Source organism: Ambystoma mexicanum, chromosome 3p (assembly GCF_040938575.1).
Source record: "Ambystoma mexicanum isolate Mex_15411 chromosome 3p, UKY_AmexF1_1, whole genome shotgun sequence".
Lineage (NCBI taxonomy): Eukaryota > Metazoa > Chordata > Amphibia > Caudata > Ambystomatidae > Ambystoma > Ambystoma mexicanum.
Window position 1 is genome coordinate 279,436,594 of NC_090925.1, and position 22,926 is coordinate 279,459,519.

The following is a 22,926-nucleotide window of genomic DNA, read 5'->3' on the forward strand; positions in this document are numbered from 1 at the left end:
GTCATGAACCCCCAGAAGGAGCGCTCCCGCTCCTCGTCGTCCATCCCCGGCCCACGCCCTGCTTATGGGGATGAACACCCCGGCGACAAGGACGCACACAAACCCCATAAGGCTAAACACACTACCCACGGCTCTTCTTCGTCGAGAACGAAGGATCCATCAGCCCCGAAGGGGACGCAGGGCACTCCGGCGTCTACCGCAGACCGTAAAGGTCACAAGCCCCACCCGCAAACGCAGCCGCGACCAGCGATTGGGCTTCCATCTAACACGGGCGCTACCCCAAAAACATCCGACGCAACGCTCCATAGAGCGACCGTCGAGGTACAACGCGCAACGCACACAACGTCGACACCAGAGCCCTCGACGGACAAAATCGTGGCCGAGAGCCTAGCGAGAATTGTCGCCGAGGAGAAACGTACGCGGACGACGAAACTAACGTCGAATACCGCGTCGAAAAAACACAAAAGTAGCCAGGAACTGCCCCTTTCTCCAAAGGATGCTTCCGAACTACCTGAAGGCTTTTCAGAAGGAGACGGGAACCTCTCGTCGACGTTGTGGGAGCGTTCGAAACGATTCGAAGGCGAAAACACTAATTTCCCCCCTCTAGACTATTCAGGGGTGCCCCATGAGACCCTTGAAAGACTCCATTCTTGCATGGAGAAAATGGAAAGGTTTCTAGGAAACCAAGACCCACCCACTCACAAAAGACAAAGAGAATGGCCACAGGATGACCCTAGAGTCAAGATTCCTAGGCTGGTTGACCTCACTGAGGAGGAGCAATACCTCCAAGAAGATGAGTGTTTGGGTGGAGAAGAAGAGGTAGAACTTGAGGAAGAGGGGTTCGAAGAAGATCCTTACACCACTGCTACAGGATTTGAAGAGGATACAGCTACCTCGCAGCCCTGGCATTCACCGTCAGTGCAGCCTTGGCAATCCCCATCAGTACATTCAGACCCTGAGGCCTTTCTCCCTTCTCCTCTCAAGGATTCACATGGGAACTCCTCTCCCATAGATGACCAACCTTCCCTCAATGCACTACTGCGCAAGGCAGCAGCGCATTTTGAGATTGATACAGGGGAAACGCTTCCAGACATTGACTTTGTAGAAAAAGTCATCAAAGAAAAAGCCCCTGTTAGCCAATCTATTCCACTCCTGGCTTCTATTAAAAGAAGAATTTCTCCTTCCCTTACTAACCCAGCTTTAGTAAGAGGGGTCAACCCTAGAATAGAAAAGCTCTTCAGCCCTTCATCCTCTGACCCTTTATACATCAGAGGACACTCTATTCCGGACTCCCTTGTGGTTACCAACACAAGGAAAAGAGCAGGGGTGCCACTATCCACTAGTGAAGCACCTCCAGACAAAGAAGGCAAAAGACTCTACGCACTGGGGAAGAGAATCACGACCTCCGCCGCCTTCTCTACTAGAATTGCTAATAACAACTCACTTTTAGCTAGCTACGCAGATGCACAGTGGAACAAGCTGCGCAGCGAAGCAGAGGAAGCACCTAAACCTCTGCGTTCTCGCCTGCTAGCTATAATATCAGAGGGTACACTGGTAAACCAGGGCATCGTTAAAAACTCCCTAGATGCCGCAGAGACGGCTGGCCGCTCCCTAGTGCAGGGAATACTTCTCAAGTGCCACGTTTGGCTACGCAATTCAGGTTTTAAGCCCGAAACCCAAGCCTCCCTCATAAATAAACCCATTGAACAGACGCATCTGTTTGGGAAAGCAGTAGATGAGGCCCTAGAACATGCTAAAAAAGAGTTTGATACCATCAAGACTCTGGATCAAATTTCTAGGCCCCCTAACAGGCGAGGCTATGGTAATAAACGCTCCTTTCGTGGCCAAAGACAGCAGCAGAACCAACAACAACAATATTACTCTGGCTCCAACTGGCCCACTAACCAGGGTAACACCCAGTTCAGTCAAAGAGGCCAACGCCGTGGCAAAGGAAGAGGTTGTGGCTCCAGCCCCAGAGGTTCCACGCCCAATACCAGCAAATGACCCGAAAATTCGGATCCCCTCCTATGCATCACCGGTCGGGGGCCGGCTAACATCGTTCCTTTCAGCATGGGAGGGAATCACGTCAGACCGTTGGGTATTATCCACCATAGCCCACGGATACTGCATCGAGTTCAACGGTTCCCCGAAGTACAAACCCCCACGGAACCGGCGCAGGACATGAAAGATGCATACTTTCATATTTTAATGTTGACATCGCACAGAAAATACCTCAGGTTCAAAATAGAGGACAAACACTACCAGTTCAGAGTACTACCCTTCGGGATAGCTTCTGCACCAAGGGTATTCACGAAAGTACTGGCAGTGGCAGCGGCCCACCTGCGCAGATTATCCATCCCGGTATACCCTTACCTTGACGACTGGCTCATAACAGGGGATTCTTACGAAACATGCTTCTCCAATACCCAAAAGACCGTAGACCTTTTGTCCCAACTGGGCTTCTCCATCAACGAAAAGAAGTCCAGCTTAGACCCCAGCCAAACCAAACAATTCCTAGGGGCTCTAATTCGAACAAAGGACGGCCTCGTATTCCCCTCCAACGAGAGGGTCCAAAACCTGCTGTTTCAAATTCCCCATTATGTAGCAGGCCGAGAGGTGACGGTACGCAAAGCAATGCGCTTGCTAGGGATGATGGCGTCATGTATTTATTTGGTACCTCACGCGCGCCTGCGCATGCGCCCAATGCAAGAGTGGCTCTCCAGCCAGTGGTGTCAGGCCAGCGGACAATGGGACGATCTAGTGGTGGTCTCGCAGGCCCTGATTCTCTCGCTACGGTGGTGGACAAAAGAAAACCTGTTATTAGGGAAAACATTTGCCACACCCGCAGTGGAAGCCACTCTAACCACAGACGCATCCCTTACAGGATGGGGGGCTCACCTATCCCATCAGACGGCACACGGAGTGTGGACTCCGAGTTTAGCATCCAAGCATATAAACCTGCTGGAACTACTAGCGGTGTTCAAAGCACTCAAAGCCTTTCAGGAACACTTACAAGGAAAGACAGTGATGGTCCTCACAGACGGCACCACAGCCATGTACTACCTCAACAAGCAAGGGGGCACTCACTCTCCAGGACTGTCCAAGCTGTCCCAGAATATATGGAAGTGGGCTCTCAAACACAACATGTTCCTACTATCACAACATGTACCAGGGGAACTCAATCTGCTAGCAGACAAACTCAGCAGAGACTTCCCCCTGCCCGAAGAGTACGAATGGCAATTGCACGAAGACATCGTCTTAGACGTCTTCAGGCAATGGGGATTCCCGGAGATAGACCTGTTCGCAACCCTGGAGAACTCACAATGCCAAAGTTACGCCTCCAGGTACCCCCAGAACCAGTCCAAGGGAAACGGTCTGTCGACTCAATGGTCAGGGAAATTTGTTTACGCCTTTCCCACGACTGCCCTTCTCAACAAAGTGGTGCACAAGATGCACCAGGAGCAGGTTACCATGATACTAGTGGCCCCAATGTGGGCCCGGCAGCCATGGTTCGCTCACTTGATGGAGATGTCCCTATCTCCCCCAATGAAACGTCCCTGCCCGTACAACATGCTGTCACAAGACAAGGGCAGGACTCTGCATCCATGCCCTCAGACCATGAACTTAGCAGCCTGGCTCCTGAGATCATAGAATAACTCCCACAGAGATGTATGGACATCCTCAGGGAAGCCAGAAAACCTAATACTCGACACTGCTATTCTAGCAAATGGAAAAGATTTGTTATCTGGTGTAAAGGTACTAGCATCAACCCTGTTGACTGCTCTCCTACTGACATTATTCTATACTTGACCCATTTACTGGATTCAGGTTTAGTGTTCAATTCCATTAAAGTCCACCTAGCGGCACTTTCTGCATACACCACTTCCCAACTTAAAGTGTCGTGGTGGAAGATACCAGTTATCAAAGCCTTCATGGAGGGGGTAAAGAGGATACACCCTCATATAGCTAACCCAGCTCCCGGATGGGACTTAAATGTGGTACTTTCCAGACTCATGGGCCCTCCCTTCGAACCCATGCACAAGGCAACTCTTAAAGATATCACCCTTAAGACTGCTTTCCTAATAGCTATCACCTCCATTAGGAGAGTAAGTGAACTACAGGCTCTTTCTGTACTAGACCCCTTCGTAACAGTTCACAAAGATAAGGTGGTTCTACGCACACACCCAAGGTTTGCACCTAAATTCATCTCGAAATTTCATGTAAACCAAACTATAGAACTACCAACGTTCTTTCAAAACCCTTCCAGCTCGGGAGAAAAAAGTCTGCATACACTAGATGTACGCAGAGCTGTCATGTTCTACATGGAAAGAACCAGACCACTGAGAAAGACTAATCAGTTCTTTGTCTCGGTGGCAGCAGGAAGAGAAGGAGATGCGGTCTCAAAATCCACTATATCTAGATGGATTGTTCAATGCATCACTCTCTGTTACACTCTTGCTAAGAGAGAACTACCCTTCAAGCCAAGAGCACATTCCACTCGAGGCACTGGGGCTTCCATAGCATTCATTGCAAATGTTCCCCTTGAGTCCATCTGCAAAGCGGCTACCTGGAGTTCTGTGCACACCTTTACAAAACACTACTGTCTAGATGCACACTCTAGATCTGACTCCCAGGTGGGACAGGCAGTATTAAGACATCTTTTCTCTACTGTTCCTTCTCATAACCCACCGCCAACTCCGGGTACTGCTCGCTAGTCTATGCACAGCATGTGATTCTAAGCAGATTAACAAACATCAGAAGACAATGCATTACTTACCGTAAAAGCATTTCTGATGGTTGTATCTGCTTAGATTCACATGCGCCCACCCTTCCTCCCCGCTCGGATGGAAGGAACATAGACATCCTTTTATATCTCTCTTTTCTGTACTCACTCACGTCTATAAGGCTCCCTCAGGGCAGAAAAATACAAACAGAGGGACCTCGACGCGTGAGGGATTGTGGGTACAACGCACGTCACTATAGGGATAGTGTTACAGACACGCCTTGTCGACGTCCCCTTTTCGACTACGAAAAACAAAATGCAATACTCCGCAGTGACCACTGGATGTCGGACCTATGCACAGCATGTGAATCTAAGCAGATGCAACCATCAGAAATGCTTTTACGGTAAGTAATGCATTGTCATACAAACATATATACAAACAGATGTACAAGTGCAAGGCATATCTCCGGATGAGGCACTGTCTAAGCAAATGGATAATACTGAGCAAGTGGATATATACTATCAAGACTATCTAAGCAGATGGATATATACTCAGGTTTATAGGTCGGACTATAAGTCTAGTTATAGTAAATGGGCTAGGTGGGGATGCAATCTTGGTTATCTTAGTGTGGCGAATACATGGAGGCAGAGGGTTGGGTAATGGCCAGGGTGGGAGTGCGCTAGGTGTTATCAAGTTATGTATCATTGTCCCGCAACCATTTAATTATCTTGTGTCTGAATATAGGGTACGGTTGTTCGGTTCTGAGGTCGAGCGGTAACTTGTTCCAGCAGTGAGCAGCTTTGACAGGAAAACTAGTTCCTCCCGCGGTCGAGCGCTTGAACCTGGGAGTCGCTAGTTTAAAGGTGTTGGCAGACCTCGTGGGTCGCATGGAAGTTTTCCTCGTAATTTGTTCCATTGGGTTCGGGGGGGCTAGGTTATTCAGACATTTAGAGGTGAGGGAAGCTGTTTTAAGTAGGATTCTGTCTGTTATTTTTAGCCAATTAACCTCTTTTCTGAATTTGGAGACATGCTCTCTGTGAGGGATGTTTAGTGCTGCTCTCAAGGCATTGTTCTGCAGTCTTTGAATTTTGTCTGTGATGTATTTGTTGGCTCCTGAGTACAGGGCATTGCAGTAGTCTAGCCTAGACATGATGAGAGCATTAGCTAGGGTGATACAGCTGGCACTGGAGAGGTACGGTCTGGATGCGCGGATGTGTTTGCAAGTGTAAGTGGTGGAGGAGGCGAGGGAGTTGACTTGCTTTTTGAGAGTGAGGGAGGAGTCCAGCTAGAATCCAAGGGTTTTGACAACAGACATCACCCTGATAGGGTTGTTATCAATGCTGAAGGTTGTGTAGTTTGGGCTTAGTTTTTGAATATTGGCTTCAGAGCCTAGAATTAGTATCTCCGTTTTATCGTCATTCAGGCAGAGGCCATGTGAGGCCATCCATGCCTGAATGAGGGTGTATATCTTGTTCACCAAGGCTAAGTCTGCCTCAAAGTCGCCCGAAAGGGGTATGAGGATCTGGGTGTCGCCTGCGTAGTTCGTGTAGGTGACACCCAGTCTGTCCAACTTGTCAAACAGAGGCTTGGTGAAGATGTTGTACAGGGTGGGGGAGACACAGGATCCTTGTGGGACGGCGCAGGTTATTTTGATAGGGTCAGCGGAGTCGGAGGTGGAGAAGACTTGCATGGGGCGATTACCTAAGAAGGATTGGACCCAGGCTATGGCATCTCTGGTGAAGTTGGTGGCCGATTCGAGATGGTTACATAGGACTTCATGGTCCACCAAGTCGAAAGCTGCCGCCAAATCCAGTAGAAGGAGCAAGGCTGTTTTTCCATTGTCCTTTAGTTCCTCGATTTGTGTCTTGAGGTCTAACCGAGCTGTTTCCGTACCATGGAGAGGGCGGAAGCCAGATTGCCGAGAGCCAAGCAGGTGGTTAGCTTCCAAGTAATCCTGAATTTGTATGTAGGCAGCTCTGTCTAGGATTTTAAGGAGAAATGGCACAGTGGTGATAGGCCTGTAGTTGGTAGGGATAGTGGGGTCCAAGGTTTGTTTTTTCAGTAGTGGGAGGACCCATGACTCTTTGAGGTTGGTGGGTACCGTGTTGGATTTAAAGGAGGAGTTTATGAGCTTGATAATGAAGGGATTTAAGTCCCCTGCTGCGTCCTTTATTATTTGTGCTGGGCATGAGTCGCCCTTGCAGTTTGAAGGTTTGAGGGACAGTATTATTTTTTCTGTGTCAATTATGGAGATGGTCTTGAAGCTGAAGGGTGCGGTAGACTTATTCTCCTGAGGCTGGGGTATTTGTTGGTCCAAGGGTGACGGTGTGGCTTTTTTTTTGTGCAATTTTACATTTAAGCGAGGAGATTTTGTTAGAAAGGGCGTTTTGTATGTTGGCGCACCAGTCTTTGTTTTTAGGGGCATTGTCAGTAGGTTCAATAGGGTATTCCAGTTCACGGAGGATGGCAAATAGCTCTTTAGCATTAGAGTTAGCTCTTGCGATCCTCTCGTTAAAGGTGTTCTTCTTGGTTTTGAATATTTCTTTTTTGTAAGATTTGGCAAATTCAGTTAGGTTGTTTTTGTTGTTTTCAGTAGGTGAGTGGCGCCAGATTGATTGGAGCTTTCTTTTTTGTAGTCTTAGAGATTTGAGGTGGGGCGTAAACCAGGCATTTAGGTGGGCTTCCTGTTTAGCTTTGCGCAGTTTGATTGGGGCAGTTGCGTCTAGTGCTTTGATCATAGCATCATTGAAAGTGTTCACTAGGGCGTCAGGTTGTTGCTTTCCAGTCCAGATATGGCTGGAAGGAGGAGAGGGATAATATTTTCGGCAGTCATATCCTTCTTGCTTCTGGTCGGAAGAGGGGGAACCATGTTGTTGATTTTGGGGCTAAGGAGATCTTCTGTGGCAGAGAAGATTATTAGATAGTGATCGGTTCATGTTTGTGGGGCAATATCTGATATTGCAATTCAGTTCAGATACCCAATCGAGTGTCATTCCTTTGATGTGAATAGGGGAGAGTACTTTTTGATCTAGCCCATGGTCCTTAAGCAGGGCTGCGACTGACTGCATGTTTATTGTCAGTTTCATTAAAGCCGAGGTTAAAGTCTCCCATCAGTAGGGTTTGGGAGTGGTCTTTAGTGTTATTGGCTATAAGGCTAGTTAGATCGTCTTCAAAGGTACCTAGTGGCCCAGGAGGTCTATATATCAAGTGGATTGAGAGCGTGCGATTATTAGAGAGGGACATTTTAGCTGTGAGTGTTTCACAGGATGAGTAGGAGACTGACGTAGCAGATCTGATGGGATGGGTGGATTTGAAGACGATGGCTGGTCCACCGCCTCTGGCATTTGGCCTGTCAGCTCTGAGAATTTGGTATGTATCGGGCACTGCTAGCATTAGTGTTGGTCCTGCAGCCTCGTGAAGCCAAGTCTCAGTAATGGCCAATAGGTCCAAGTTGTCATTATTTAGGGTGTCGGCAATTTCTGCGGCGTGGGCCACCACTGATCTTGCGTTTAATGAGGGCTCCAGTTAGCATTAAAGAGCTATTGGGTTTAGTTGTTTGACAAGTTTTAGGTGGTAAGGTATCTAGAATTGTGCGGGTTTTAGTAGAGGTTTGAGCACTGGCATAGGTGGGTTGCTTGTCTAGTTGAGACAAGTTTTTTGGCTGGGTATTGGTACGTCTATTGGCATCATTTGAATGGTTTCTTACAGGTTCATAGATACTGGGCAGGCTGGACCTGAGTCTCAGGTGTCTATCCTTGGGGGGGCTAATTTTGATAATAAGGGCCATTATACTAACTGTAGCTATGATGAGTATAAGGGTCAGGGTGACTTTGATGGGGCAGGTAGGGGACATTTCTGTTTGTCGGGAGCATACCATATGCTGGCGTTTAGGTATTATAGTCTAGGTGGCAGATATGTTCAGTATTATGTCTAGAGCACTAATGCCTAAGACACTAGTTCACAATAGGTGCTGTGTGTTAAAATGCAAAAGCAGATGCCTGTGGAGTTTGCCAGACTGGATAAAATAATAAGGAACATAGAAAATCATAATCAGAAAAACGCATGAGCGAGTGAGAAAAAGGTCCCACTCACTTGGGAGTAAACATTATAAAGCCCTGAATCCAGCAAAAGAACTGGGGATCTCTAAAGGTAAAGAGAATTGGCAAAGAAATGAAAATTCTCCCCAACACAAGTAAACTTACAATGTTAACAAAACGTTTACCAAGTAAGTAAGAAAGAGGACACATTGTATCCCCCCAGCACTCCACATAAGGTGGGGTGTGCTGGCTCATTATGTAAAAGGGGATAAAAATCCCTCTTTACCCATTGGGAACAGTAGTTCAACCAAGTACATTAAAGAGAAATTAACAGGGAAGCCCAAAGGGTTCACCCAGTCTGAGCCCATAAATTGTAGAAAACTATAACTCCAACCATTCACTATGGAGAGACATAAAAAGGTCACCCATAAAAATTGTAAAGATTAGGTGTCACCAAGTCCAAGGAAAACAGGTTTGCGGTTGACAGAGAAAAGGAAGTTTTATCACCAATATGAAAATCTTGCCTCACACTCCCTAACCCCAAGATTACAGTACTACCTTTGTTGGCTACATGGGACTTGAAGTATCTAATGACTAGAAAATGCCTGTAAGGATGCTTGGTTTCGGACCCTCTGTGTGTTCTGACTCAGCTGGGATTGAGCAAGCTCTGTGGAGTTCCACCCGCTGGCAGGGGGGATAAAGAGCCTATCGAGAACAGGTGAGACGCACCTCCATGGAGCGGAACCCTCCCTCTTGGAGAAGGGGCAAGACGAAGAGCGATCAGGCGGAGAACGCCTCGCCAAAGGCTGGGCCATGGAAATGCTATCAAGCCTACTGTACAAGAAGCTGGAATACCCCTATAGGAGCAGTGTGGGGCTCTAGCCAAGAGACCCCAGGCAAACCGACAAATGGGGATCGCAGAGTCCCGAACAGCCCGCGAGAGGGAGGTGCCTACATCCATCCCAGTTCCCATTCTACCTGAGGAGGACTGCAATTAAGCTAATGGTATAAAATGGCTCTGTGGTGATGTGGGAGGCAAAGGACAAACCTATCCCAGGACTGGGTACGACTAAGCCAATTTCTGGCTGGGATGAGTGATAAATGCAAGTACTTTTACAAGCTTATTTTGTATCCTGACGGGACCATAGATTGGTTAGAATTGGGTCCAGGAATGTGAGGGCCATAGTCAGACGGGAACATTTTCAGAAATGTGTTTAAAGTGCTTTACTGAAGCAGTTTTCTGAGGTCTGAGCTTATCTGCAGGCCTTCCAAGGTAGCACCAAGCCCTAAGCCATCTCTGTGTACCTTTTTTTTCAGGCACAGCCTGACATACGGAGGAGACATGAATTTGCAGTTGTGTGGTTCAGTTTAAGTGCTTACCAAATATTTATGTTGGACAGATCTTGTGACCCGATCTAACTGTGGAGCCTCACTGTACCTCCAACATAGGTGCCATTCCAGGGTGATATGTAGGGAGAAGACTTTGTGCACTGATGGTGGGACTGTTTTTCTGAAGCCCAACTAAGGGCTTAGTAAAACCATTCAACTGAGACCGTACAAAACTCCACTCTTAGTATAGGGCTGTACCACCTGAATATTTGGTAGCGCAGACAGAGCAGCCAGGCTTATTTTAGGAGGGACAGAGGGCTGTAGGAAGGTTCAAAGAACTGTATCATACAAATGGTTCAACAGAAACACTTACACCCAGAACTATTATAAAAAACAAAGGTTTATTATAAATGCAAATAGGCCAAGGTAAATCTTGGTGGGTAAGTTCTTTGTCAGAAAATTATAAAAACACAACGCAATGCTTAAGGTAGACACACCAAAGCATAGACCTTGTTCAGAATCACTAACAGTATTTCTGATGTTTGTTAATCTGCTTAGAATCACATGCTGTGCATAGTCCGACATCCAGTGGTCACTGCGGAGTATTGCATTTTGTTTTTCGTAGTCGAAAAGGGGACGTCGACAAGGCGTGTCTGCAACACTATCCCTATAGTGACGTGCAGTGTACCCACAATCCCTCACGCATAGAGGTCCCTCAGATTGTTTTTTTCCGCCCATATATTGGTCGCCTTTACGCGGAGCTCCTCGAGAGACATTGCAAATATTCACTTGACCTTTGGTCATTATTTAACTTACCTTACATTAGGTTCCTCCTTTGACGAAGCTGTTCTCCGCCGACAAGATCTTCGACGGCTGTGCCTTCGATGGAGGAGATCCTTCGGTGTCGCCGAACACGTGGCCTGGCCTCGCCGGCCTCAAACAGTAGGGAGAGTGGGGTCGTGGGACATTTCTTGCTTCTCTTTAAGAATGCCTTTCTCTTTCCCCACCTTTTCCTTCGGGGTTGTTATCACGTCTTATTGTTTCCTCCGCTATGGAGAGGACACCATTTAGGTTTTGCCCGCGCTGCAAGGGCAAATTCACCTGGAAAGACGAGCAGAAACGGTGCAACCGTTGCTTGCCCCTCGACCACAAAGAAGACGGTTGTGCTGCCTGTAAGCTTCTTAAGCCTAAGACTTTAAAGGACCGCAGGGTCAAGAGGTGGGCAGCCTACGCCATGTATAGGTCCAATTCCTCACCCACCGCCGCCGAAAGTGACGAGGAAAGTGATAACCCGACCTCCGCTTCGGAGGTTGTACACCCTTCTAGGGAGCGGTCACGCTCCTCGTCGTCTGTCCCCGGCCCCGACAAGCTCGGCTCACGCCCTGCTTATGGGGATGAACACCCCGGCGACACTGACGCACACAAGCACTCACATAAGCACACAACCCACGGCTCTTCCTCGTCGAAGACGAAGAAAGCATTAGCGCCAACGGAGACGCAGGTCCTACCGGCGGCCTCCACTGACCATAAGGGTCCAAAGCCCCCCTCGCAACCGCAGACGCGACCAGCGACTGGGCTACCCCCAGATACAGGGTGCTATCACCATACCGCCAGATGACGTGCCCCGTCAGCGAGCGCCCGTCGGCATAGAGAACGCGACAGCTGTAACGTCGACGCCAGGGGAACCCTTGACAGACCATTTAGTCATCGAGAGCCTGGAGCGTATTTCCACCGATAGCCAGAGACGGACGGCGAAAGAGACGCCGAATACCGCTCACAAGGCCAGGGATACACCGAAAGGGGCGGAAGGAAGGCAGGAACTGCCCCCTCCGTCGAAAGGGACTCCTAGCCTACTAGAAGGCTTCTCGGAAGGCGATGGGAGTTTATCCTCAACGTTATGGGATAGGTCAAAGCGTTTATAGGCCGAACGCCTTCCCATCCCCCCCAGCCCCCCCCCCACACCTCTGGGTTACCACAAGGGACCTTAGAGAGACTCCAGCTTTATATGGACAAAATAGAGTTTTATGTGTACTCAATACCTACCCACACCCAAAAGACCAAGAGAGGGGCCTCAGGAGGATCCTAGGGCTAAATACCCTAGGCTGTTTAACCCCCCCCAGGAGGAGGTAGAGTTGTATGACTTCACTGAAGAGGACACCCACATTCATGAAGATGAGGAGTTCTTAACTAACGAACAAGAACAAAACCTACACCAGGAAGGTTTCGAGGATAACCCAGACATGGGTGGTGGGTGCTTTGAAGAAGACCCAGAAGAAGGTGCTTCACAGCCCTGGCAGTCCCCATCAGCGTCTACAGACCCTGACGCCCTAAACCTGTCCTCCTCACCCAACCCCCAACACCCCCCCTCCAAGATTCACCAATCCGGAATACGTCATCTATAGATGATCAACCTACCTTTTAATGCGCTACTACGCAAAGCAGCAGCGCAAATTCGAAATCGAGACTGGGGAAATTTCTCCTGACATAGACTTTGTGGAAAAGATCATCAAGGAGAAACCTTTTGTCAGCCAAACCATTCCCCTCCTTGCCTCAGTAAAGAGACAAATAATTCCTTCGCTATCTACACCCGCATTGGTCAGAGGGGTCAACCCAAGGATAGAAAAATTATTTAGCCCCTCTCCATGGGACCTGTTATACATCAGGGGCCACTCTGTACCGGACTCAAAAGCTGTATGCCCTAGGTAAAAAGATTACAGCCTCGGCAGCCTGTTCCACCAGGATTGCCAACAACAACTCCTTACTGGCAAGTTATGCAGATGCCCAATGGAGCAAACTACGCAAAGACATCAAGGAGGTACCTGAACCCCTAAGAACTCGGCTTCCCTAGTCCAAGGAATCCTCCTCAAACGTCATGTCTGGCTACGTAATTCAGGGTTTAAACCTGAAACACAAGCATCTCTCATTAACAAACCAATAGAGGATGCCAACCTCTTGGGGAAGGCGGTGGATGATGCACTAGAGACTGCAAAAAAGGATTTTGACACCATTAAGACCCTAGATCAAATTTCAAGGCTTCCCAACAAGCGAGGTTATGTAAACAGACGCTTTTTTCGAGGCCAACGCCCGCAACAACAGCAGCAGCAATACTCTGCAGGCAACTAGTCCTCGAATCAAGGAACCAGTGGACAATACACCCAGAGAGGACAGCGTCGTGGCAAGGGAAGAGGTTGGGGTCCCACCCCTACAGGTTCCCAAGCCACCAACACCAAATGACCCGAAGATTCGGGTCCCCTCCCATGCATCGCCGGTCGGGAGCCAGTTAACATACTTTCTTCCAGCATGGGAGGGAATAACATCGGACCGCTGGGTACTCTCAACCATATCCCGTGGCTACTATATAGAATTCAACCGCTCCTCGACGTGCAGACCCCCAAGGGGACGACGCCTGTCACCATAGCACCTTGCCATCCTTCTTCAAGAAGTGGACCAGCTACTAGAAAAAGGAGCTATAGAGGTTGTGCCTCGATCAGAGGTAACGAAAGGTATTTATTCAGTGGACTTCCTTGTACCCAAAAAGGACTTAACCATGCGCCCGGTACTAGATCTGCGCCCAGCGAACAAATTTGTAAAACCTCAAAAATTTCGTATGGTGACATTACAGGAAGTAATCCCCCTGTTATCTCAAGGGGATTACATGACAACTCTGGACATGAAAGATGCATACTTTCATATTTTAATGTTGCCAGTGCACATAAAATACCTGAGGTTCATGATAGAGGGCAAACACTACCAGTTCAGAGTGCTACCCTTCGGCATAGCGTCAGCGCCGAGGGTATTCACGAAAGTACTGGCAGTGGCAGCGGCCCACCTGCGCAGGTTGTCCATCCCAGTATACCCTTACCTCAATGATTGGCTCATAACAGGGGATTCTTACGAGACATGCTTCTCAAATACCCAAAAGACTGTAGACCTTTTGTTCCAACTGGGCTTCTCCATCAACGAGAAGAAGTCCAGCCTAGAGCCTACCCAGATCAAACAATTCCTAGAGGCTCTAATTCGAACAAAGGACGGCCTCGTCTTCCCCTCCAACGAGAGGGTCCGAAATATGCTGTTTCAGATCCCTCAACATGTGGCTGGTCGGGAGGTGAGGGTGCGCAAAGCAATGCGTTTGCTGGGACTGATGGCGTCATGTATACATTTGGTACCTCAGCGCGACTACGCCCTATGCAAGAGTGGCTCAACAGCCAGTGTTGTCAGGCCAGCGGACAATGGGACGATCTAGTGGTGGTCTTGCAGGCCTTGGTTCTCTCGCTACGGTGGTGGTCGAAGGAAAACCTTGTAATAGGGAAACCATTCACCACCCCTGCAGTGGAGGCCACTCTAACCACAGACGCATCCCTCACAGGATGGGGGGCTCACCTATCCCATCAGACTGCACACAGAGTTTGGACTCCGAGCGTAGCGTCCAAACACATAAACTTGCTGGAACTGTTAGCGGTCTTCAAAGCACTGAAGGCTTTTCAGGCTCACCTGCTTAGGGAAGACAGTGATGGTCCTCGCAGACGGCACCACAGCCATGTACGATCTGACCAAGCAAGGGGGCACTCGCTCTCCAGGACTGTCCAAGCTGGCCCAGAACATCTGGAAGTGGGCTCTCAAACACATGTTCCTGTTGTCACAACATGTACCAGGGGAACTCAATCTGCTAGCAGACGAACTCAGCAGAGACTTCCCTCTGCCCGCAGAGTACGAATGGCGGTCACAAGAAGACATAGTCTTCAACGTCTTCACACAATGGGGATTCCCAGAAATAGATCTGTTCGCAACTCTGGAGAACTCCCAATGACAAGATTACGCCTCCAGGTACCCCCAGAACCAGTCCATGGGGAACGGTCTATCGATAACATGGTCGGGGAAGTTTGTTTACCATTTCCCCCCCCCGCCCCCCCCCCCCCCGAGTCCCCTTCTCAACAAGATAGTGCACAAGATGCACCAGGAACCAGTCGCCATGATACTAGTGGCCCCTATGTGGGCCCGGCAACCATGGTTCGCTCACCTGATGGAGATGTCTCTGTCTCCACCAATGAAACTACCCTGCCCGTATAGCATGCTGTCACAGGACAAGGGCAAGACACTACACCCATGCCCACAGACCATGAATTTAGCAGCATGGCTCCTATAATCATAGAATTTGGTCATTTACAACTCCCGCAGAGATGCATGGACATTCTCAAAGAAGCTAGAAAGCCTAACACTCGTCACTGTTATTCTAGCAAGTGGAAGAGATTCGTCATATGGTGTAGAAATGAGAGCATCAACCTGGTTGACTGCTCTCCCACACAAATTGTTCTCTACCTGACTCACCTACTAGACTCCGGATTAGTGTTTAATTCTATTAAGGTTCCTTTAGCTGCACTTTCTGCATACACCACTTCTCAACTTAGTGTTGTGGTGGAAAGTCCCAGTTATTAAAGCCTTCTTGGAAGGAGTTAAAAGAATACACCCTCCCATAGCTAACCCAGCTCCCGAATGGGACCTAAATGTGGTATTAACCAGGCTCATAGGCTCACCCTTTGAACCCATGCACGAAGCAACGCTTAAGGACCTCGCCCTTAAAACTGCTTTTCTAATAGCCATCACCTCCATCAGGAGAGTAAGTGAACTACAAGCGCCATCTATTCTAGATCCCTTTGTAACAGTTCACAAAGATAAGGTGGTTCTACGCACACACCCTAGGTTTGCACCTACATCCATTTCTAAGTTCCATGTGAACCAATCTATAGAACTACCAACGTTCTTTCAAAACCCTTCAAAATTGGGAGAAAAAAGCCTGCATACACTGGATGTGCGCAGGGCTGTTATGTTTTATATGCAAAGAACTAGACCACTGAGAAAGACTAATCAGTTCTTTGTCTCGGTGGCAGCAGGAAGAGAAGGAGATGCAGTTTCAAAATCCACTATATCTAGATGGATCGTACAATGCATCACCCTCTGTTACACTCTCTTGCTAAGAGAGAACTACCCTTCAAGCCAAGAGCACTCTACTTGAGGCACTGGGGCTTCCATAGCATTAATTGCAAATGTCCCTCTTGAGTCCATTTGCAAGGCGGCAACCTGGAGTTCTGTGCACACCTTTACACAACACTACTGTCTAAATGCCCACTCTAGGTCTACTCTAATTCACAGGTGTGACAAGCAGTATTAAGACACCTTTTCTCTACTGTTCCTTCTCTAACCCACCTCCAACTCCGGGTACTGCTCGCTTAGTCTATGCACAGCATGTGATTCTAAGCAGATTAACAAACATCAGACGACAATGCATTACTTACCGTAAAAGCATTTCTGATGGTTGTATCTGCTTAGATTCATATGCGCCCACCCTTCCTCCCCGCTCGGATGGAAGGAACATAGACATCCTTTTATCTCTCTTTTCTGTACTCACGTCTATAAGGCTCCCTCAGGGCAGAATAAAATACAAACAGAGGGACCTCGACGCGTGAGGGATTGTGGGTACACTGCACGTCACTATAGGGATAGTGTTACAGACACGCCTTGTCGATGTCCCCTTTTCGACTATGAAAAACAAAATGCAATACTCCGCAGTGACCACTGGATGTCGGACTATGCACAGCATGTGAATCTATGCAGATACAACCATCAGAAATGCTTTTACGGTAAGTAATGCATTGTCTTCTAGGCAAGTCAGACCTAATCATACACATTTAGAATAGGACACACCGATTTAGGTGGAGTAAAACCGCAAGTTACTTTGATTACTTTACAGTAAGTAAAGGCTAGTAGACCCTGTCAGTCATGCAGAGACACGCAGTTAAGAAATCACTTAGTAAACCACAACCCTGTACCGGGACACTTTTCTGAATAGTGGAACACAAATTCATGGAACAGTATAAACCAATAACTACATTGTCATAGTAGGTGAGTGGACCTAATGTTGTAATAAACTGTTCGTTGTTTTTCCGATCAGTGGGACACACGTTGAGGTAAGCAATAACTTGTTTAGGATGGGACAAGGCAGTCCAAGGTTAGTAAAACCCACAATACACTTATTAAGAATTACACACAGCTATTCAAGTTCAGTAAAACCCAAGGCAGACTTATTCTAGACAGTCTATAAAGCAGGTCGGGGGACGCGAGACCCAGTTGGTAAACATTTACAATTCTTTTCTGAAATAAATTGTTGGGTGAAGCCAACATTATTTTTGGGAAGAGGGGGACCCAATTCACAGGTGAGTAAAATAACCTTACATATATTTTTTAAAATGGCAAAACACATTCAAAGGATAGTAAGAACTTTTGTAACTGCTCATATTTCATAGGTACAGTTACCAAACCAACTCTATTACAAGTCACTTTTAAACACTTGTTGCATTTACTAGGCAAAAGGGCCAAACCATATATGTTCTTCCCTATTCTTGGAGCATGAGTGTTCTCGTTGGCAGGAGGGGGTTGGGGGAGGTTCAGTAGGTCTCTAGTGGCCAAGAGACTGGTCAGGATAGGCACAGATGTAGAGAAAGACAGAGTTCCTGAGGAAATCTGCGCAGACAAGTATTTTACTTTAGAGGTTTAGAAAGGGTTCCAGGGACTTCAGAGAAGACACCCTAGAGGGATTCCAGCAATGGGCCTGGGTAAACTGTATGAGAGGACTCCCAATCACATGAATCTCCCCCAAAGCTTCACAGGAATCTCAAAAAGGCTTAGGGTAAGTAATACCCCAGCCAACACAGTACCTCAGCACAGTAGGGGTTTGCAGCAGGACATCTTCAGGATCTGCAGCTAAAAACCTGGTCTATGAATTCCTTTTCATGAAGACTGAAGACAGGACAGTGGAAGGGGATTTGCAGCATGGATCAACGGGGAAGGCTCCAGACAAGGGTTCCTTTGTGGCTGGATTGTGGCTCTGTGGCCTTGGTGCCCTTTCCAGGTGCCAGGAGAAGACTGAATATCGTTGGTTGTATTCTTGTCTCTAATCTGGTCCAGCACTCTGGTGAGGGGACTTCGAGGACTTGAATCAATTCTCTGGAAGTCCAGCAGGATGCACCCAAAGTTTCAGAAAGATTCAGAGAACCGTGCACAGTGCAGTGGTTCGAGGTCCCAGGGTATTGGGCTATTGCATCCCAGCAAGGTCTCAGCACGCTGTGGGGTGGCTCAAATCGTGGGTCTTCATGAGACTAGTGGATCTCAACAGCCTCTGGGTAGGAGTTGTTGCATTCGGGACTACTGGGTCAATTGAGAGGAAGGTTAACAGCAGGCTCCGGTTACACAGCAGGCTTTCCGGTTGCTGGAAATCGCCACAGCAGGCTTTTCTTCATCTTCCTCTTTGTTTTCAGCTCCAGTGTTTGGCTTGTCAGCAGCTTCCAGGTTTGGAGTATTTAACAGGAACTACAGCACAACTGTTGGGGAGAATTTCCATTTCTGTTGCAATCCCCTTTAACCTTAGAGACTCCCAGCTCTTTTGCTGGAGTCAGGGCTTTGGGACCTTTTTATCATTCACTCTGTGTTTTCCCTGAATATGATTTTTTTTTATGTTCCTTACTGTTTTATGGAGTCTGGTAAACTCCTTAGGCATCTGCTTTTGCATTGTGAACACAGCACCTTTTGTGCAGTGCCACTGTGAAATCCCTTGGACTTCTCTTAGTGTTTAACTCCATTTTCTTGGGTGAACTACTGTTCCCAACAATAATAATATGACCTCTGTCTTACTTACCTTTACTTTACGGGTCCAGCACACACCACCCTATGTGGAGTGCTGGTGGAGGGGGGGTTACATACTAATTATTTTAACCCATTCCTCATGTAACATTTTGTTAGACTAACTCGCTTGAATGGCTTCTTGGTGTTATTTTTTTTTACTACCTAGTGACATGTATCTGCAGGCTGATACCTCGGCTGCAGTGCTTTTTTGACATTTCTTGTTAGTTTCTTCTGGGCTTTTACTCTGTTGTTTACATCAGGTTTGAGTCCTTTGTGTATTTTGCCTTTGGGCGGCTTCAGTGTGCCTGGAAAGGCAGGAACTGAGGGAGGGTCCAGAAACATCCCGGTCCTTTGTCTCTAGGTGTGCCCGAGTGAAACCAGTTCCAATTGGCCTGCTGGCGGTCCTGGAGGACAGCCATCCTGCTGTGTAATTGACAGTTTGGGGCTGTGATTGAATGGGAACTTGCATAAAAAGCAAGGTTTTTGGGACTAAGAGCAGAGTCGACCACTGGAGGACAACATCCAAAGCAGAAGACAAGAAAAGACACCAGCAGCACACTCCAGGACCGCAAAATTCCCAGTGAAGCCCTGCAGCTGTGCTGACCCAGTTTTAGAATAAACTGGGAAGACCCATACAGGCAGACTTCCTCCCTTAGGCTGGTGGGACCAACTAGCCTCGAGACCAACTCTATTTTAGTGCAACCTCCGACTTGCTGCGACTGTCCAAGGCTGCAGAAGCCCTTTGATATGATTGGTTATTTATAACGCGCTTAATACCCAGAGGTTTCCAACCGTGGACCCGGGGATCGAACCCATGTTGCTCCGTGTCGTCTTGCTTCCAAAGTGAGCACGTTGCCGCTGAGCTATCCTCCTCGACACCCGGGGTACCTCGACCATCTGTGAGTGCATTGTCTTCCGAAGTCCGAATCCGGCCAGATCTTTGTGGGCATCCAGAGGACCCTACAGAAGCAACAAATCTGCATCCAGAGTCCCCTCACCAGAGTCCAGGACCGAGTGATCAAGGAAAACCTAACCAGAGCTTTTTGTTCTACTTTGGCGCTGAGAAAAAGGCACCAAAACCTCGGAGCAGCTGAACCGATGGCAATCAATTGCTGCCGAGTTGCTCTCTTGAGGGCTGCTGCAGTAACCCGCCAGATGTCCTCCCTTTTGTCACCATGACCAAGGACCAGGAACAAGGGTCTACTGCATTGCATCATGAAGGCACCCAGCTGGAACAACATCTGGATTTAGGTTCAGTCGGCCGCAGTACTTGGATCTCGTTTCCAGGCACCTTCCAGCGGAACACCTAGTCAATGAAAAGATGAACACACCTCTATGAAACAAAGAAGACTGATTGCAATGGGAGATCTTCAATAGACGAACAAAGGAGGAAGGCCCTGCACTCGGAATGGCAATGGCTGCAGGAATGTAGCTCAGAAGAGAGCTGGTCAGTCCACTAGTTGGTCCAAGGACACGTTGGATGGTATGGATCCTCGAGCAGGGTTTGAGACTGGTTTTAGTTGCCGGAGTCGTCCTCGCGGTTGCTCTTTGTAGGGGTCTTCTCTCCAACGATGATATACTTAGCCGGTAAGATAGCTCAGCGGATTGAGTCTGTGTGAGATCTGCAGGTCACGAATTGCAATCCTGGCAAGGCCAACTCTGTCTTTTATACTTCCAAATTGTTGAATGAGTACCAACTTTGGTTGGGAGATAATTGTTGGTTAATATGCTCTATGTACAGCGCTTTGGGAAAAGCGCTACATGAATATCAAATCATAATTGGATTTGGAATGGCTGCAGGATTCCTCCTTGTTCCCAAGATTAGGATCTGGACGCTTGCCCAGGTCCACGAATAGTAAGGTTCTTTACAATTCAAACGGTCAGTGGCTATCCAATCATGGATAGCCACAGGCCACAACATCTGCCCAACAGACATTCATACACCAGGATATGCACTGAGACCATGCAGTCCCAGGGCCTGTGTCCGGGCTCCCACACAAAAAACACCTCCTTGCCTGGCAAACAGCAGCTTTCCTTGCAAAAGGGCTTCCCATATTTAGCAATTCCGCACCAGAGAGTGCAGTACAAAGGCCAGAGACCAATATCGCCAAAGGACAGGAAAGTCTTTTCTGGCAGGCCTTCTTATGCTAGCCACCTTTAGTGGCCATTTGCAGTAAATTCAAAGGTGCATGAGTAAAGATCACAAAACATGGAAAATGTCTGCTGCCACCAGCCCACCCTATGCACATTGTAAATGTAACCAAAAAAGCCATTACAGAAAAAGATACAACTGTACTTCACTTCACTTTAAGGTGTGGTGTGCAGTTCCAACAATACAAGAAATCTATAAAGAGACGTTGTCTCTGTAATTATAGTCGTATAGACTTATTAGTTTTCCCTCTCAGAATGAACAAAAAGACCAAGGAGGTGCAAAGAAGACTTTACTTGCCTCCCAAAATTCAGATCAAGAGTCCAAAGAAAATAAAAAAAGAAATGGTATCCTGTAGAAGTCGAAGGGAGGAAAGCAGCAAAAAGAACATCTTTCCAACAGCTTCAGTCTCATGCAACCATTTCAAAACATACAAAACTCTTCCATCCGCCAGAAGGTACTACTGACAACTAATTAGGAGGACCTCAGCATGAAAAAGATTAGGGTACTTTTTGGGGCACCCTGTACTGGGGGTCTTTGCACTCCCAAGTAGCACAACACACTCTCCAGTGAGGAAGGTTAACGAACCTGTCGAGACTCGTAAAAAAAAAAAAAGGCAGGGACTCCCACAGGTCACAGTCCAGAGCTTTTGTCGTAAGGGACACTTAAGCAGAAGGGCATGAAGCTCTTACAGCTCGCTATGCCATGTCTGCACCACCTTTATCTCCGTTGCCCTGTCTACTAGTGCTTTATTTTGGTATGCAGTGATTTTAACTAATTAAATTACAGAGAATGCTGTAATAACAAAAATGTTGTAACGCAAAATATTACATTTTTTGTTTAAAATGCATATGGGGTGGGTTTAAGGGGTTAATATGGATGGGCAGGGGTTTGGGGTGGTTTTAAAAGCATAGGGAAATGGGGTAGAGGGTTTAGGCAGGGGGATCCCCCAAAAATAAAAAAATAATAAAATCGATATTTTTCATTAGAACTTTTTCTTTATCGCATTCTCTGTAATTTAATTTGTTGAAATCACGTAATCTTTTATTTCTTACTTTCATTATTAAGCGCCTGCATTTCTTTATTTTCATGGCCGAGTGATTACTTGCTTTCTTGGTGCAGCAATGTATTGTCTGTGGAAAAATAATATATATGTATTTGCATTGACGCTGATTTGATACTATTAAGCCTGCATGTACACTATATAAAGACCACTTTTTAAAAAAAATGGAATCTAGAATGTGGAAGAGAGTTGGCTCGGTCAGAGTTGGATGCATGTATTGTTTTTAATGAATGTAACTGCAAAAACAGTCTCCTCTAAATGGGGAAGTAAAGTGCTTAATAAAAACCTGCTTTCTTTTCTGTAGTGGCAGTGGGCTTGGCAGCCAGGAAAACCGCTATGTGGGGTTTGGGAACACAGTCAACCCTCCAAAGAAAGAAGATGATTTCCTTAACAACGCAATGACCTCATTGTACTCTGTAAGTAGATCAGACTGCACCGGTTTGTGAATTCCTATGTGCTGTTTTATGTAGGTTTGAGACTTTAGACCTACTAGACAATTTTAAGGACCCCCTTATGGAGGTAAATGATTGAAGTCTGCAGACTGAAGAATACTCTGCGCTCAACCAATTCCATTGTCAATAAGCTATTTTAGCTTTTATACAATCAATAATTTTAGACTTTTAATTTGGCAATATGTCCCGAGACGGCAAGCCATTACCGCATAAGGCCCATAGTTAGTAACAAAGGCCTTGGAAGCATTAGCTTATGCGGTAATGGCCCGCAGTCTCTGGGCATATTGCCATTAGTAAAAAGTTAAAAAAAATAGCCGCTGCGGACAGAAAACAGTCAGTTTTCTCTTTCCGTGGCAGCCATAGTTAACAAAAAAAATGGCTGCCATGGAACAGGACGAAGGGACTATACGTAGTCCATTCTCCCTTTCCATGGCGGCCAGTCGTGGGAAGAACTCGAGGCTGTGCAGTGCTCCGAGCCTTCTGGGGCATGTGAGGCCCA

The 22,926-nt window shown here is 47.4% G+C and overlaps 1 protein-coding gene across 12 annotated transcripts in view; it reads left to right on the top strand.

Annotated features, from left to right (window-relative positions):
* Positions 1–22,926, top strand: part of ARFGAP1 (ARF GTPase activating protein 1) — a 369,057-nt gene that overhangs the window by 133,671 nt on the left and 212,460 nt on the right. For all 12 annotated transcript variants that reach the window (XM_069650786.1, XM_069650787.1, XM_069650788.1 and 9 more), the window contains exon 7: positions 22,280–22,391. In XM_069650786.1, coding sequence (XP_069506887.1) covers positions 22,280–22,391 — 112 coding nt within the window. The remainder of the gene's footprint in view (positions 1–22,279; positions 22,392–22,926) is intronic.